Source organism: Quercus robur, chromosome 10 (genome assembly GCF_932294415.1).
Source record: "Quercus robur chromosome 10, dhQueRobu3.1, whole genome shotgun sequence".
Lineage (NCBI taxonomy): Eukaryota > Viridiplantae > Streptophyta > Magnoliopsida > Fagales > Fagaceae > Quercus > Quercus robur.
Window position 1 is genome coordinate 4,170,370 of NC_065543.1, and position 13,954 is coordinate 4,184,323.

At 33.7% G+C, this 13,954-nt stretch overlaps 1 protein-coding gene and 1 long non-coding RNA gene across 3 annotated transcripts; both read right to left on the reverse strand.

Moving 5' to 3' along the window:
* Nucleotides 1–1,467: 1,467 nt before the first annotated feature.
* On the reverse strand, nt 1,468–4,806 carry LOC126701625 (uncharacterized). Its single transcript, XR_007647443.1, has 2 exons — nt 4,652–4,806; nt 1,468–1,889 (listed from the first exon to the last, which is right to left on the reverse strand). It is a non-coding gene; the product is annotated as an uncharacterized LOC126701625 (long non-coding RNA).
* Nucleotides 4,807–6,744: 1,938 nt separating this feature from the next.
* Nucleotides 6,745–13,301, reverse strand: LOC126701619 (acyl-coenzyme A thioesterase 2, chloroplastic-like). Of its 2 annotated transcripts, XM_050399890.1 has the most exons (5): nt 12,334–13,300; nt 10,974–11,151; nt 9,401–9,870; nt 7,941–8,069; nt 6,745–7,514 (listed from the first exon to the last, which is right to left on the reverse strand). In XM_050399890.1, exons 1-5 carry the CDS (start codon nt 13,192–13,194, stop codon nt 7,377–7,379), a joined length of 1,776 nt encoding a protein of 591 aa, XP_050255847.1. In that variant the 5' UTR covers nt 13,195–13,300; the 3' UTR covers nt 6,745–7,376. The 2 variants fall into 2 exon arrangements, with proteins under 2 accessions (XP_050255847.1, XP_050255848.1); XM_050399891.1 differs by lacking the exon at nt 7,941–8,069 and having other exon boundaries at nt 12,334–13,301.
* Nucleotides 13,302–13,954: the final 653 nt, after the last annotated feature.

Below are 13,954 nucleotides of genomic sequence, written 5' to 3' on the forward strand. Positions count from 1 at the left end.
ATCAGCAACATCACTAGGCGCACGTGATAAGATAAGGTTCCTTCTAGTCTATTACGTATTTGGGACTTTATGTGATGTGAACAGAACCGTAATAATTGTGTTTTTTAAAAGTAAAGTGCTTTTTCTAAAGAAAAGGGGTCGGCTACAGCAACAAATAATGACAAATTATGTCTTAAAAAGTATACTTGGTCTTCATTAGAAAATTGATGACTTAAAAGGAATTATTTGAAACATTTTTCCACCTTATGCTTTGAATTTTGAAATGAATAATGAATATTTAAGACCCCAATTAAATTAATCGGATAAGTCTCAAACAACTTAAAAATAAAATCATGGATTATTTAAGATAATATCATAAATGGGTTTTCTTCGAAAGTTAGGTTCGGTTTGTTACTTTGTTTCATGGAAAGTGGTGGAAAATTATTTCAGTGGAAGACTTCTTCTTCTTACTTTCTTTCTTTCTTTTTAATTTTCCTTCCTTTTTTTTTTTTTTTTGAAATTGAATTGTTTTGATTGAGCGGCATACACACAATAGCTTTTTCTTTTCTTTTCTTTTTTTAAATCATCTCAGCTTAATGATTAAAAGGCATCCACTAAATAGCTTTTTTTTTAAAAAAAATATCCGAACTTAATGATAAACAACTATCATTGCAAACCAAAAACTATTTGATCAAATCTTTAAAAGAAGGCAAATATGGGCCGATATATTATCTTATAATTGTTCATGTGAAAAGAAAAGTTTTCAAGGCTGTTTCATGTCTTTTCCTCCTCTCTTCTCTCTCCTAATGCTGCCTTTTTTTTCAATGAAAAATAATAAAATTTAGAACAAGTAGGCCAACACTTGAATAATTGAGATGGGTTTCTTTGTATTTCTCAATTATCAAAGCAAGGACAATTTCTCAATTATTATAAAAAGCAGGCCCACCAACCACTTGCAGAAAGAAGATGGACTTATTTGTATTTCTAAAGTGGGAGGACCATTGGATTACCACTCGCCAAAAGACTCAATTATTAGAAGTAGTAGGACCACCACATGGCTAAAGAGATGGATCTTGGATTGGACTAGTCATGTTTTTCCTTTTCTTTCAATAAAACTACACAACATTTTCATTATAAATTCGTAAACAACTTAGGTGAACTAAATGTTAGGTAACAAATTGGTAAAAAAAAAAAAAAATGATGAGAACAGGTCCAACCCAATTACAAAAACAGCCCACTAGACTAAAGTATAGGCCATTCTATTCAACACTCCTTAAAATTGAGAGTGTCCAAAAGAAAGCAAAAAAATGACAAAAGGGAAGAAATATCATGTAAGATCCAAGCGCTCTCAAAATCTTGGGTTTGAGTTACTAGTGACACGGCACGGGTTGTGCAGCCTTCAATGTCTAAATCTGTTGAGCAAGGCTATGGTATCATGATCATGATTATCAATTATATTCTTAAGGCAATGACAACCATTCATCACTCTTCAAATCAAACATATAAGTATATAACAGCTCATTCCATCACAAAAAAGTTTCATTTTTCCAATTTGGAGTAGCTCTCTCTAATCCTCATTTCCAAAAACTAAATTATCCTACATTACAATACAAACATAAAATTCATGACTGCTAATGATCTATATTACTTGATAAACATCAAAACTAAGCCCCATCTACCAATGTCCTCTTTGATGTACTAATGTAGAGAATTGCATGAAAGAGATAACCCAGTCGCTGATATGGGGAAAAAAATTGAATAATTATAGTAAAATTACAAGTCATCCTTTAAAGTACCATTGTTTCCGAGAATGAAGGCATCACCATACTTATTTTTCAACTGCCCATTGACGTACTCTTCTGTTTGCTCCATTGCTATATTCATATACCCATCTAGACATGCAAGAATGCCTGCACATGAACATTAAAGGGCATTATAATAGCTATGAGTGCTTTTTTTCATAACACATGCAGAACTAAACAAAGTAGGGCACACCAACCATCACTAGAGATCTGCTTCGACCCATTAGCGGTATATTCTATTGTTAGACACAATTTTTTTTTTGTAAGAAGTAAAAGTGGGGTTAGACACAAATCAATAAATAAAATTCAATTACTTATCACCACCGTATAAGCCTAGCCTCCCCCTTGATGCAGGAATAGATCACATAACATGGATGATGATGACATGGCAAGGTGACGAGGCATGAGTAAGTGACATGGCACAAGGCCAGCCAAGCCTAAAGGCTGAATTTCAACTGTCATGTCACATCACAAGCCAAGCCTACACCTCGTGCCACTTCAATATGCCATGTCATCATCATCCATGCTATGTATACTCCTACATCAACCCCCACCCCCCCGCAGGTTTTTTTTTTTTTTCTTTTTTTCCCCTTCCGATAACCCAATTTCATTTTCTAATCATGGAGATTTTAAAGACAGTTACCATAATATACCAAAAGACTAGCCAAAATTTTCCATTTACAAATTTGTGGAAATCTGATAAACAATCTTTAAATAATGTACCTAAAATCAGTATTCAATATATGTGGATATCTGATAAACAAGTTATGCAATATATATAAGGGAAGGATACCTCCTTTATATGTAAACTATGTGATAGATGGTAATTGTCAATAGTGGGGAAATCAATAAATTTAAAATCAATTATGCATTCAAAGCTGTTAAAATTTAAATAATTACAGCTTGCAAAATGAAGGAGATACCAATCAATGCCTAAGAAGAAGTACTCAGAAAAAGGCAACAATTTCTTTCCAAAGGAAAGAAGGTGAACTCAAAGAGAGAACAATTGAAAGATTAAAACAAAGATGGTCATTATAACTATATAAGAAAAATAAAACATAAAACACTTCCCTCGAATGAGAAAAGTTACCAAACTCTTTCTTTTTTATATAGAAAAATATATAATATTAACTAGCTAGTCCATATTTAAAAAAAATAATAATAATAATAAAAAAGAGATTTCCTATAGAATTGGAGTCATCTAGAATCCCTAGATGAGAAGAATGTTGCTATGAGACAAATTACGCTTCCATCAAGAACTAGCCACACATACACAAACAGAGACTAGAAACAATGCTTCACAAATAAGAAATAAGGAGAATGACCTCAATAATCTACTCCAGAATTCAGTTCAACAGCAATAGGTCGTCCAAGAATTGATTTGAGGAAATCTCCAGGAGTTTTTGTAGTTGCTGATCCTTTCACTCCACCTCCACTCATTTTGCCTATCTAAAATATGATCTTTCTCTCCTCGATGATAGAACAATAAAATAGCAAAAGTTAAATTAACTAATTATTAATAAACTTCACAAATAAACTCCAATTGGTCTAAGCAATATTATCTCACAAAAGGTTAACGAAATATGATGTGCTAAAATAAATGGACTAGTCATCAAACAAGACTAAGAGAATTTACTCCAACTTAGTTTTAAAACTCCAAATAAACAACTTCTCTCAGAGAGGCATGCAAAACCTAGACCATAGTCCGAGCACAACTTTCTTCTCTACTCAGCATGCCAATATATAGTATGCCAATGAAAAGAAATTACAAAACTCATTTTCTAAGCACAAAAGTCTTAAAACAGAAAGAACAGTAAGACACTAATACTTTGTCTAGTTTCAAGAATAGCAAAATACCAAATATCAATTAAAAGGCACTTATATAGTCATATTAGTACAAACTAGTAAGAATCCTATCTCACATTGAAGTTGATAGGCTGTCACAAACCATAAAGAATTAAAGACCAATTCAAAAGGTAGGTTTTAACAATGAAACATATAAAATCCCAAAAGTCACAAAACAAGCATGAAAAGATTTTAATAGATGCTGGTTTTCTATAATTGGACATCTTTCACACTACAGAGTATTCAAATAAATACAATCCTCAAGTCCATGCCTTGATAAAGCTTCAAACAACATCACCTTCAAATACATGTTTTTCTCTACATTAGAAAAAAGTCGTATGAGGAACTTCCGCGTAAATCTGCTCTTCGAAATTATAAGGCACATTGTAGCATTTTTAATCCCACACCACACAAAGTGTGATGATTAATATTCCGTTATTCTCCTCTCTTAAACTCAAGAGCTACCAAGGAACTCTAATGTCCTATTAAGAATCTAACCAAATATTGGGCAAAAATGTGATTCCATACTGCATGTGCCTCAAAAGGGTCCTAAAAAATTACCCCATTGATCATAAAACAATTAATTTATCTTCAATTTGCATCCAAACAATATCTTATTTACAGAAAACAAGACAAACCCAAATTTAACCTATGGAATCTTAAAAAAGAAGAAATAGAAACACCCATAAACAGTATTTGAAATTGCATAATTTTTTTTTTTTTTAATAAATTGTATCCACTAACAACATCATCCACAATAAAAAGAGAATAAAAACCAAGCACATTCATAAGACAACTATGCTTAATGGGTTTATGCTAATACAAATGTTCGTGTTTCTTCAGAGGACTCAAGGTACCCATATACAAACAGCTCATTAAAATTCAAAACCCTAACCAAAACAGTAACGAAACCAATGCTCTAAATCCATATATATATATATATATATATATATATATGTTCAACTTGAACCCATATACTAAAAAGTACCAAGAATATTGAAAGAGATAAAGATCAATAAACATACCCTTTTGGTTAACTTGCTTGATCTTTGAGACTGAACAAGCGCGCAATTCTTTTTTGAGCTGTACGAGAAAAATGAACTAACTGGGTCAGAGAAAAATGGAAATTAATCCTGATTTTCAAACATTATAATTAGTAGGCCATGTTTTCAAACTATATTTTTTACTATCATCTCGAGTCTAAGAGACTCGATTTAAGGTCTATAAATCGAGACTTTGAGGATCGGTTTTTATGTTCTGATTGGGTCTAAGTTGACACTTTTTCCACATGGCGTCCACCTATAAATCGAGTCTCTAAAACTCAATTTATATCTACAACATTCACAGTGCAGATATTTTCAAGTGTCCTTCTCCCACTCTCCTTTCTCAAACTTCCAAAGTCAAGTCCCAAAAAACCCAAGAACAAAATCCAATCTGAAAATCAAACTGATCCATCAGAAACCCAAACCCAAAAATCAAAAAAATCTGAAAATCAAACTAACCCAGGCCAGAGTGACCTGGCTGTGCGACCTAGGCTAACGCGACCCAGGCCAATGCAACCCAGGCCCGTGCAACCTAGCCGCGCGGCCTAGGTCGACGAGCTCAGACCTAAAAATGTGTTGTGTTTGTTTGTTGGACCTGAGAATTGAATTTGGGAATTATATAAATCGAGTCTTAGAGACTCGATTTCCAAGTGGTCGCCACGTGGAAAAAATGCCACATCAGACATGATCAATCCATGAAAATCGAGTCTTTGAGACTTGATTTATAGGCCTTAAATCGAGTCTCTTAGGCTCGAGATGCTAGTAAAAAATATAGTTTGAAAACGTGACCTACTATTTATAATGTTTGAAAATCAAAGTTAATTTCCCGTTTTGGCCAACTGGGTCGCAATAGAGCTACGACGTCGTTCTTGTTTCTAGGTGTGTTTTAGATAGGGTATGCCATTATTACCTTTTTTGGGGCTTAGTCTAATATAACTTGTAGTCTCTGCCTTTTTGGGGTTTGAGTGAAGCCATGCAGCTAATTGGGCCTAGGTGGCAATTTGTTTTTAATTATAGATACTACAGAATTTTAGTCAGTATCCATTTTACGGTGATTGCTTTTTATTTTCAGGTTGAATTTTGGTGTACGTGATTTCAAACTTCATATCTCTTATTCCACAACTAAAAAACTATTAATTGAACTAACTGGAATTTACGCAGGGGTTGAAATTTAATTGTGTTGCTATAGAGTGCATTCATAGCCTTGTCATGTAAAAGTACACCCAGAAAGATTTACTTATTTTATATTGTTAGTACACACAAAAAGCTTTATTGTAGGAGGGTCATCTAACTTAATGAATTTTACATGTTGAAGTGATAGATTATGATTAGTGTAACATCACTTTTATATGAGACTACCATTAATATCAATTTTATTGTACATCAATAAATCTATTGTGTCATTAGACCTATGTGTGTAAAAAAAACAAAACAAAACAAAAAAGACGTTATCACTAATTTCCCTCCACACCCTAAAAGGCCATTTTATGTTGTTAGTTACACTATTGTAGGGTGTGTGTTACAATAGGAGATCAATTTCATTAGAATATTATGAGGTTAAATAATCACATTCATCATTTCTTAAGAATTTAACTTGTAGGACAAACAGTAATTTATCATGGTAACAAAGTAAGTAATCTTGAGTTCAAATTCTATCTACACTACCTCTCATTTTAAAAAGTTAAAAAATCTCATGCATTATGTCTCACTTATTAAGAGGGAATTCAGGTTCACACATGATCTAAAGTTGTGAAACTAAACAAAGAACTTGCATTGGACACTGGCCAAAACTTTTCAGTCATTGTGTGCAGATCCTCTTGTGGGTAGAGCTTGCCAAGTATCAAGTTTATTATTTCTTTTGTTTGGCGCCTTTTCTTGTAGTAATCCAGCTATTTTGTGCTATTTGTATTTGTTTCTGGAAAAATGAGGACACTGAAACCTGGTTGATTTCTTTCTATTTCTCTGTATTTATATTACTCCGTGTTGGAAAAATGAGGACAAGGGCATCAGGTTAATCACCAATAAGAAAAAGTCCTGAGCATTTACATACAAAAATGCTTGGGAAGATAGAGAAATTATGAACAAGACAGTCATGAATACATGTGCTCGGGTAAATGAGTAGACATTTACATCAATAACTTCGATAGTCTTTAAGCTACCTGATCGAATCAAATCTTATCCCTACAACTCGGCCAAGGTGGCAAAGGGTTTTGAGGGCTACTGGTTCAAATGTCAACTTGGTCTTATTTGAGAGAGATTCTAAAAGAAATTTTATGGACAAAACTTAAGCACAATTCTTTAGCCGTTGTATCTTAGGTTTCCTAATTAAATTCAACCGTGTGATTGCAATAGTCAAGAAGCCAAACAATTTAATTAATTATCCTTGGGAGAGGATAACATTATTTTTGCTGTATTGATCAATGCAATCAAACTGTTTGATTTAATTGAAGAACCTATAATACAACACCTAAGAAATTGTACCTAAATTTTTCCCAATTTCTATTGTTCTCGCTTGAGCTAAGAAGGGACCTACTGTTCTTGTAAACCACATATCACAAATGGTTTACTTTCCAATCCCAAAATGTTACTGATTCTCTGTAGTCCAAGCTAAGATAATCTTTTCAAAATCAAGAAAAGTCTGTAACACTTTCTTCACTTATGCTTCATTCTTTCACGAAGAAGAAAGATGTATTCATGATTTACCAAACTAAGATCCCTCAGCATCCTTGCGTTCAAGCACCCGCCGTGCTTCCTCTTCTGTAGCAGGAACAACATTCCGAATCTTCAGTCCACTTCTCATAGCCTCAGGATTGACCGAGAATGTAAAATAGAATTTGTTGGACACCTGTTCAATTGCAATACATGAAACAGAACAAAGACATTCGCATTCTAAGCTCTGCAGCTTATAAATACAAACCAGGATGGTAGGTGAAATCATCCCATTTCATTTCACAGTGCATTTAATATATGTTTGTTATGTCTTTCATAGCATTTGATATGAGTGCATTTGCTTGAATATATTCAATATTTTAAGTGAATAGATTTTCCTGAAAACTATCCTTTTGTAAGGTTGAAATCATTTTTGGTCACTTTTAACCTAATTCATTTGCTTCTTATTATTTAGGTGGATAAATAATGTCTACTCCAAAGGTTAAATTTGTGGTTCAGATACAATTGGAACACCAGAAATGGAAAAAGTTTTATTTTCATGTCCATGCAGAAGCCCCCTGCAGCCAAAAAAAAAAAAAAAAAAAAAAAAAAAGGAGCTCACCTCACTGCGTCGGAACTCAGGCCTTGTAACATGTGCAACAACTTCCACATTTATCAGAGGTTCAGCTGGGTTCTCAAGTTCAGTGTAGAGCACACAAGACTTGAACCGGAGGAAATTTCCAACATCCACCTGCACCATCACAATAAATGTTTAAATCCCATTAACATACACTGATATTTGCTGAAAATTTAATAATACTAACTGCTCAATCCAAGTCCCAAAATTGATTAATTCAAAAAATTTCGGCTTTTACAAAGTGATTATCACTGCAGAAATTTTACTTAAAACAGTTTTGTTTCCAACTACATTAGAATTTCACAATCAATGATTTTCCCCATGAGAAGTTGACAGTTCATGTTTTTCCCCAAGAGATCTAATCTGGCCCATATTAGCTTAAGAAGTTTCTGAAGTTACAATGTTTGGAAGTAGTTGTCATCTATAGCTACAACTAAACTACTTATTTTACCACCAATATCACCAATAACAGATATATTACATAATTAGGCACGAACATTTGAACAGAAAGAATCTAGGTGGTTGGGAAGTATGATACATGGGCATATCTACACCTAAAGTCCCATGTCAAACACAGCAGTATATCAGTATATGTATGAGATGTGTCCAACATACTATGCTTGCCTAACATGAACCATTCAGGTGTATTTGATTGTGAGAAATGATTTCCAGGATATTTGAAAATAGAAGTATGGCTGACAGTTCACTGTGTGATAAAAATACTTTTCAGATGGTCCTTGGATGCATACTGAAAAAAAAAAAAATTTACTTCAACAATTCAGTGCCTCCCAGAGTCTCAATATATATAGGGATAGGGATAAGATGATTCAATACCCATACAACACAACTGCAGGCAAAATCTTCATCTAGGTCCTTGTAACATTATTTTGGGGATTTGAGAATGACTAGGGTGTAGAAGTGACTATACATTTGATAAATGATACTAGGAAAAAACAAGTCATAAGCAGAAATAAACATGCACACAAGACAGAAAATCAACGAGTCACCAATGAAGCCAATAAAAAATTCCTAGGCCAGCTCCTAAGCCATCAAAAAGTCATCATGCACAGACAACTTTATTACAAATCTAGAACCTCTCATAGGTATTCCTACACAACCCTTGAAGATGAAGGTAATAAATAAGCGAATCATTCAGACTATCAGATGTGAAACCCATTAGGCAAAAACATTGTCGTCAATTGGCACTTCTAAAAGGGTAATGTATCAATGTCAAACTCAGTCCAATAGACTTGCCTAAATGACATTTTCTTCACTTCTCACACCATTTAACCAATTCTAATTTTTTATGGGTATTACATTCACACCTACATAATAACTAAGCTCTCAAATCCTTTGTTCTTACATATATGGAACGATGAAATGCTAGATTATATATAGTAAATTTAATAAAGATTGTATCAATAAAGAGTGTGGTCAATACTTACAGGTTTAAAGAAATCAACATGATCAACTTCTAGAAAGTGTGGTTGTACACCAGCAAAGGCATAAGTTGTTGAGAAGGCCAGTTCAAATGCTCTTCGCATCAAAAATCCTCCAAAAATACGACCATGGATGTTCCTTTGTTGCGGCTGGCAAATAAAAGAGTTATCAAGGCAAGTATCCCTAATCAGGATGCTATCTCTGTCTGCCAATGCTGGCATATCACAGAAGATTCGCCCTTCGGCCAACAATGCATTGAGCCTATCTGAATCTTCATTCTCAAAATCTTTTTTACGTTCTGCTCTCCTCTTTTTCCTAAGTTTGTTCCTTTCTTCTGCTTCCTCCCAAAGTATCTTCTCTTGTTCACTTTCAGGTGAGACCTGATTAACTAGAGCTGATTTTCCGGTGTTGGAATCCCGAGCCACAAATGTGAAGTTAGCTATAAGAGATAGTGAATCTAACCCATTTGTGGCCTCTACAAAACAAATTACCAGGATAAAATATAGTAAGCAGTGAGAGATACCACCGGGGAAATTGTAATAAAAATTATCAAGGGAACATATAAAGTATTCAGGAGGTTTTACATTTTTTTTTTTTTTTTGTTATTATCAGTTCCATGACACAAGAACCTAAGTCAAAATCCCAGACTATGCAAAGCATTAATAAAATCAAAGGGAGACTTCAGCAAGAACATCAAACCAAGCATTGGAACTTGTTATAAAAGCTCTCACAAGACAGAAATTGTGCTCTATATCTTATAAACCAACTACTGATGACAATACACTAAGGTAGCCAGTGTGGGTGTTTGGAGAAATCTCCTGCCAACATCATATAGATAATATTGAGTTACAAAGTAATAAAGAAAAGTTATATAGAAATGGTGAGAGGGAGAAAGATAATTCAAGTGGAGGTGAGGGATTCCCACCTTTTCAATCTAATGTTTTGCTCTCAAATGTTTGATAGAGAGTGGCCCTAGCTAGACTCTAGAGCGACACAAAAAATTAAAAAGAAAAATCTAATGAAATATTGCAAAGCCAATTTGCAACCTAGATGGCTGTTCTCTTGGAATGATGCAATGAAAAATCTGTATATAGAACAACTTTTATAGAGACAAGGGGTATTGAGCTGCCAATCATAGAACACAAGACCAGATGTTCCCTCAAACATAAATTAGACAGCCATTAATCAGGACAACGAATAGATAAAATTATATAGTCTGCATTCAGATTTGTAATCTGTGCATATATGAACTACCTCTATATGGAAGAATACATATATATCTAACTTAAATTCAAATTTTGTTTGCATACACCAACCATTAAAACTCTACAACATAAGGGTAGATGATTAAATACCACATAAAAACAAGAAATAAAATATGGAGATACTATAACATGGAGTTACTTGCCAAACTAACGTATCCAGTTTCCAAAAATTCTAAATCAAGAAGCAGGATCTACAGATCAGATTCGGAAAAATTGAACATGTATGCAAGAAACTGTAAACTTATCCTGCAGCTCAGGTCATAAAAGAAAACAAAACCATTACTATATTACACTGTTATTTGTTCTGCAATACCTTTCTTGGACTGAGTCACTTCTAGTTGAATCTCCATGGAAGACCGCCCAACCCATGTAACAGCACCAACTATTTTCAAATCAGCGTCAACTTGGATGGGTTTCTTCAGAACCATCTTGTCAACAGAAGCTGTAACTAATAGCAAAGGTCTTGTTGTGCCATCATCATTGCAGCAGTGCTGGTCAAAGAAGTTATAAGTGAATCAAAGGAGCTAGGATAATGTTTAATTTACATCAGCAACATTGGAACTGTTAAAAGCATAGACATTTCAGAGCAGTAATATCAAAGTAAATACACTAACTTATGAAATAGAGAGATGAATAGGTGTAATTTTTTTTTTGTGTGTGTGTGGGGGGGGGGGGGTAGTTACGTATAAGGAAAAATACTCCACATCTCTAATTTCTCCTTATAATCAGCCAATGGAAAACAATATTCTTTTCTTTTCTCTTTTTTGCTTTACTTTAATTTACTATCATTGCATGCGAACCAAGTCTAAGTGTTCAAGTTGAACCAGAATTCTGTCAAATGCAACCCAACCATTGACCTACAGCAGCTAATACTACATACAGCTTAAAGAGCATCAATCTCCCTTACACTAATGAACACCAGTGGAACAGATTTAGGCACTACAATGACATCAAACCCCAGCAACATCAGCATGATAAAGCAAATCAGAAAGAATGCATCTTCCAGTTCAAAAAATACAAACACAAACTTGTAGGCCAAAAATAAAAGACCTCTACAGCATTTTGGGAATTACAGCTAGATAAATTTGGCTTCAGGACGAGTGGCTACTAATTCAAGCATAATACCTAAGAACCACATACACTTCAAAACCCACTAGTGTGTTTGTGTCAGACACACCGGGGACAATTTGCATGCATGTTCTCAGTATTTTGGGAGTAAAAAAGGATTCATTTTTTATTTTATAAAACTTCATTTGATTTAAGATAGGTTATTAAAGATTTTGATACAACAACAAAGCCTTAGACCCAAACATTTTGGGGTCAGCTATGAAATCTCAACAAAATTAGTCAAGATCCGCCACATGTATTATTTTCCTCCATTTTATTCTATTTGAAATCATAACCTATGTTACTTCCCTAATTCACATATCCTTTGTAAATACCTTTACTAATGTTATTTTTAGTCTTGCTCCAACTCTCTCAACTTAAAATAAACATACATACATATATAAATTTCGGTATCCACACTATGTGGTGTCCTAATTTTTCAAAATTTGTTTTCAGACCCCATTTCACAAACCACCAAGCTCAAACCCCACAAACTTCAAACGACCATACTGCAAATTACATCAAAATACCCCATTTTACTTTTTTCACAAGAGTTTTAAAAGTACCTTGAATGCAATGGTTCCAGCAAGAGCATCAAGATCCTCCAACAACTTCCCCATCCTAATCTCATTCCATGGATTCCTGTATTGCTCTCTGAGTATATAATCTGACGAGAACTTATACACAATACTAGTACGGCTTTGCCCCGGAGTTTTCTTCACAAGTTCTTCTTGTGAAGCCCCATCGGTTGATGTATCCACAACATTTTCAAATATGCTCGACCTTGCTTCCCACAGAGCATTTGTCACAGGCGAATGGTACATTCCAGGCCATAGACTAATCGGTTTTCGAATTGAAGAGCCTGCATCAATAGGCTGTGAAGCATCAAATGGTGAACCAATAGTGGAAACAACTGGGATTGCAGAATCAGCAGGATTTGAATTGTTTCCACTAGAGAATGGCCTGGTTTGAATGAACTTGTATGAATTTAGATGATAAATCTTGGTCTTAATAATGGGTTTTGATTGTTTTGAAGAATTAAACAAGTTTGGATAACTGGGCTCATTTTTAAAGATGTTATTTTGATCAAGAAATGTGGTTTTGGAAGTGGGGTTTGATTTTTTTGCTGAATTTGTTATGTGGGTATTGATGGCTTTTGATTGTTTTGAAGAATTGGACAAGTTTGGATTACTGGGTTCATTGTTAAAGATTTGATTTCGATCATGAAGTGTGGCTTTTTTGAAAGTGGGGTTTGATTGTTTTGGTGAATTGGGTATGTGGGTATTGGTGGGAACAATGTTTTGTGTTGGAGATGGATTGGTGGGAGCTGTGAAGTATGAAAGGTGCGGTGAGGATTTGGATGTATAGAAAGGAATGGAGATTGGTTTGAAGAGGTGGTGGGAAAGTGATTTTCTGAGTAGCCTCATGGTTGTAGAATGAATGAAAGGAATGGTTTCAGGTTACATGGGCTGTTTGTGTTTGGTTTAGTTGAACTTGAATAGTTCCATGAATCTAGGACACACATGAATGTTGACTGCTGAGCAAAATCTAGAGAAGGGATTAAATCCTCTGGATTTTCTAGAATATATTCTACCGGTAGATTTCTTTAAATTCTAATTACTTATTAATAATTTAATGGTCATCAGCATTCCACTAACAATATTTTAAGAATAATAAAATAATGTTGCAAATAAAATAATTAAGATTATTATTAGTGGAATGCTGACATGGTAAAATCTAGACCATTAAATCATTAAAAAATTGTTAAGATTTAAGGAAATTTATTTATTAGAATTCCCTATAAAATCTAGATGATCTGAATCCCTAGAGAAGGTGTTTACATATCATGGGGATTGCATTTTTCACGTGGCAGTGGTTATGATTTTTAATTTTTAAAACCTTATTCAATAAAATAAATTATTAAATATTTTAGAAATCTAACTATTAAATTACATGTTTTTTACACTCTTAATATATATGTCAAATTTTGAGTCAATTAGATATAATCTACTACATGATCTATAAACTCATATTTTATACATAATTTTAAATTACAAAAACTTGTAATTTAAACAATTTATTAATAACATAGTTATTAATCTTTAATTTTCTAGAAATTTTGTAAGCATGAAAAATATAAGAAGAAAATATGATCTAATTGTGGATTTGTCAAAATTTACTTTCAAT

What these genes read in the sequence shown, in the direction of transcription:
- LOC126701619 (XM_050399890.1), bottom strand. Translation starts at nt 13,194, where the DNA reads ATGAGGCTACTCAGAAAATCACTTTCCCACCACCTCTTCAAACCAATC. An exon ending in CTGGAACCATTGCATTCAAG is followed by an intron (nt 11,152 to 12,333) that starts GTACTTTTAAAA and finishes TTCTTTGACCAG; the next exon opens with CACTGCTGCAATGATGATGG. An exon ending in ATGTTGATTTCTTTAAACCT is followed by an intron (nt 8,070 to 9,400) that starts GTAAGTATTGAC and finishes GTGATGGTGCAG; the next exon opens with GTGGATGTTGGAAATTTCCT.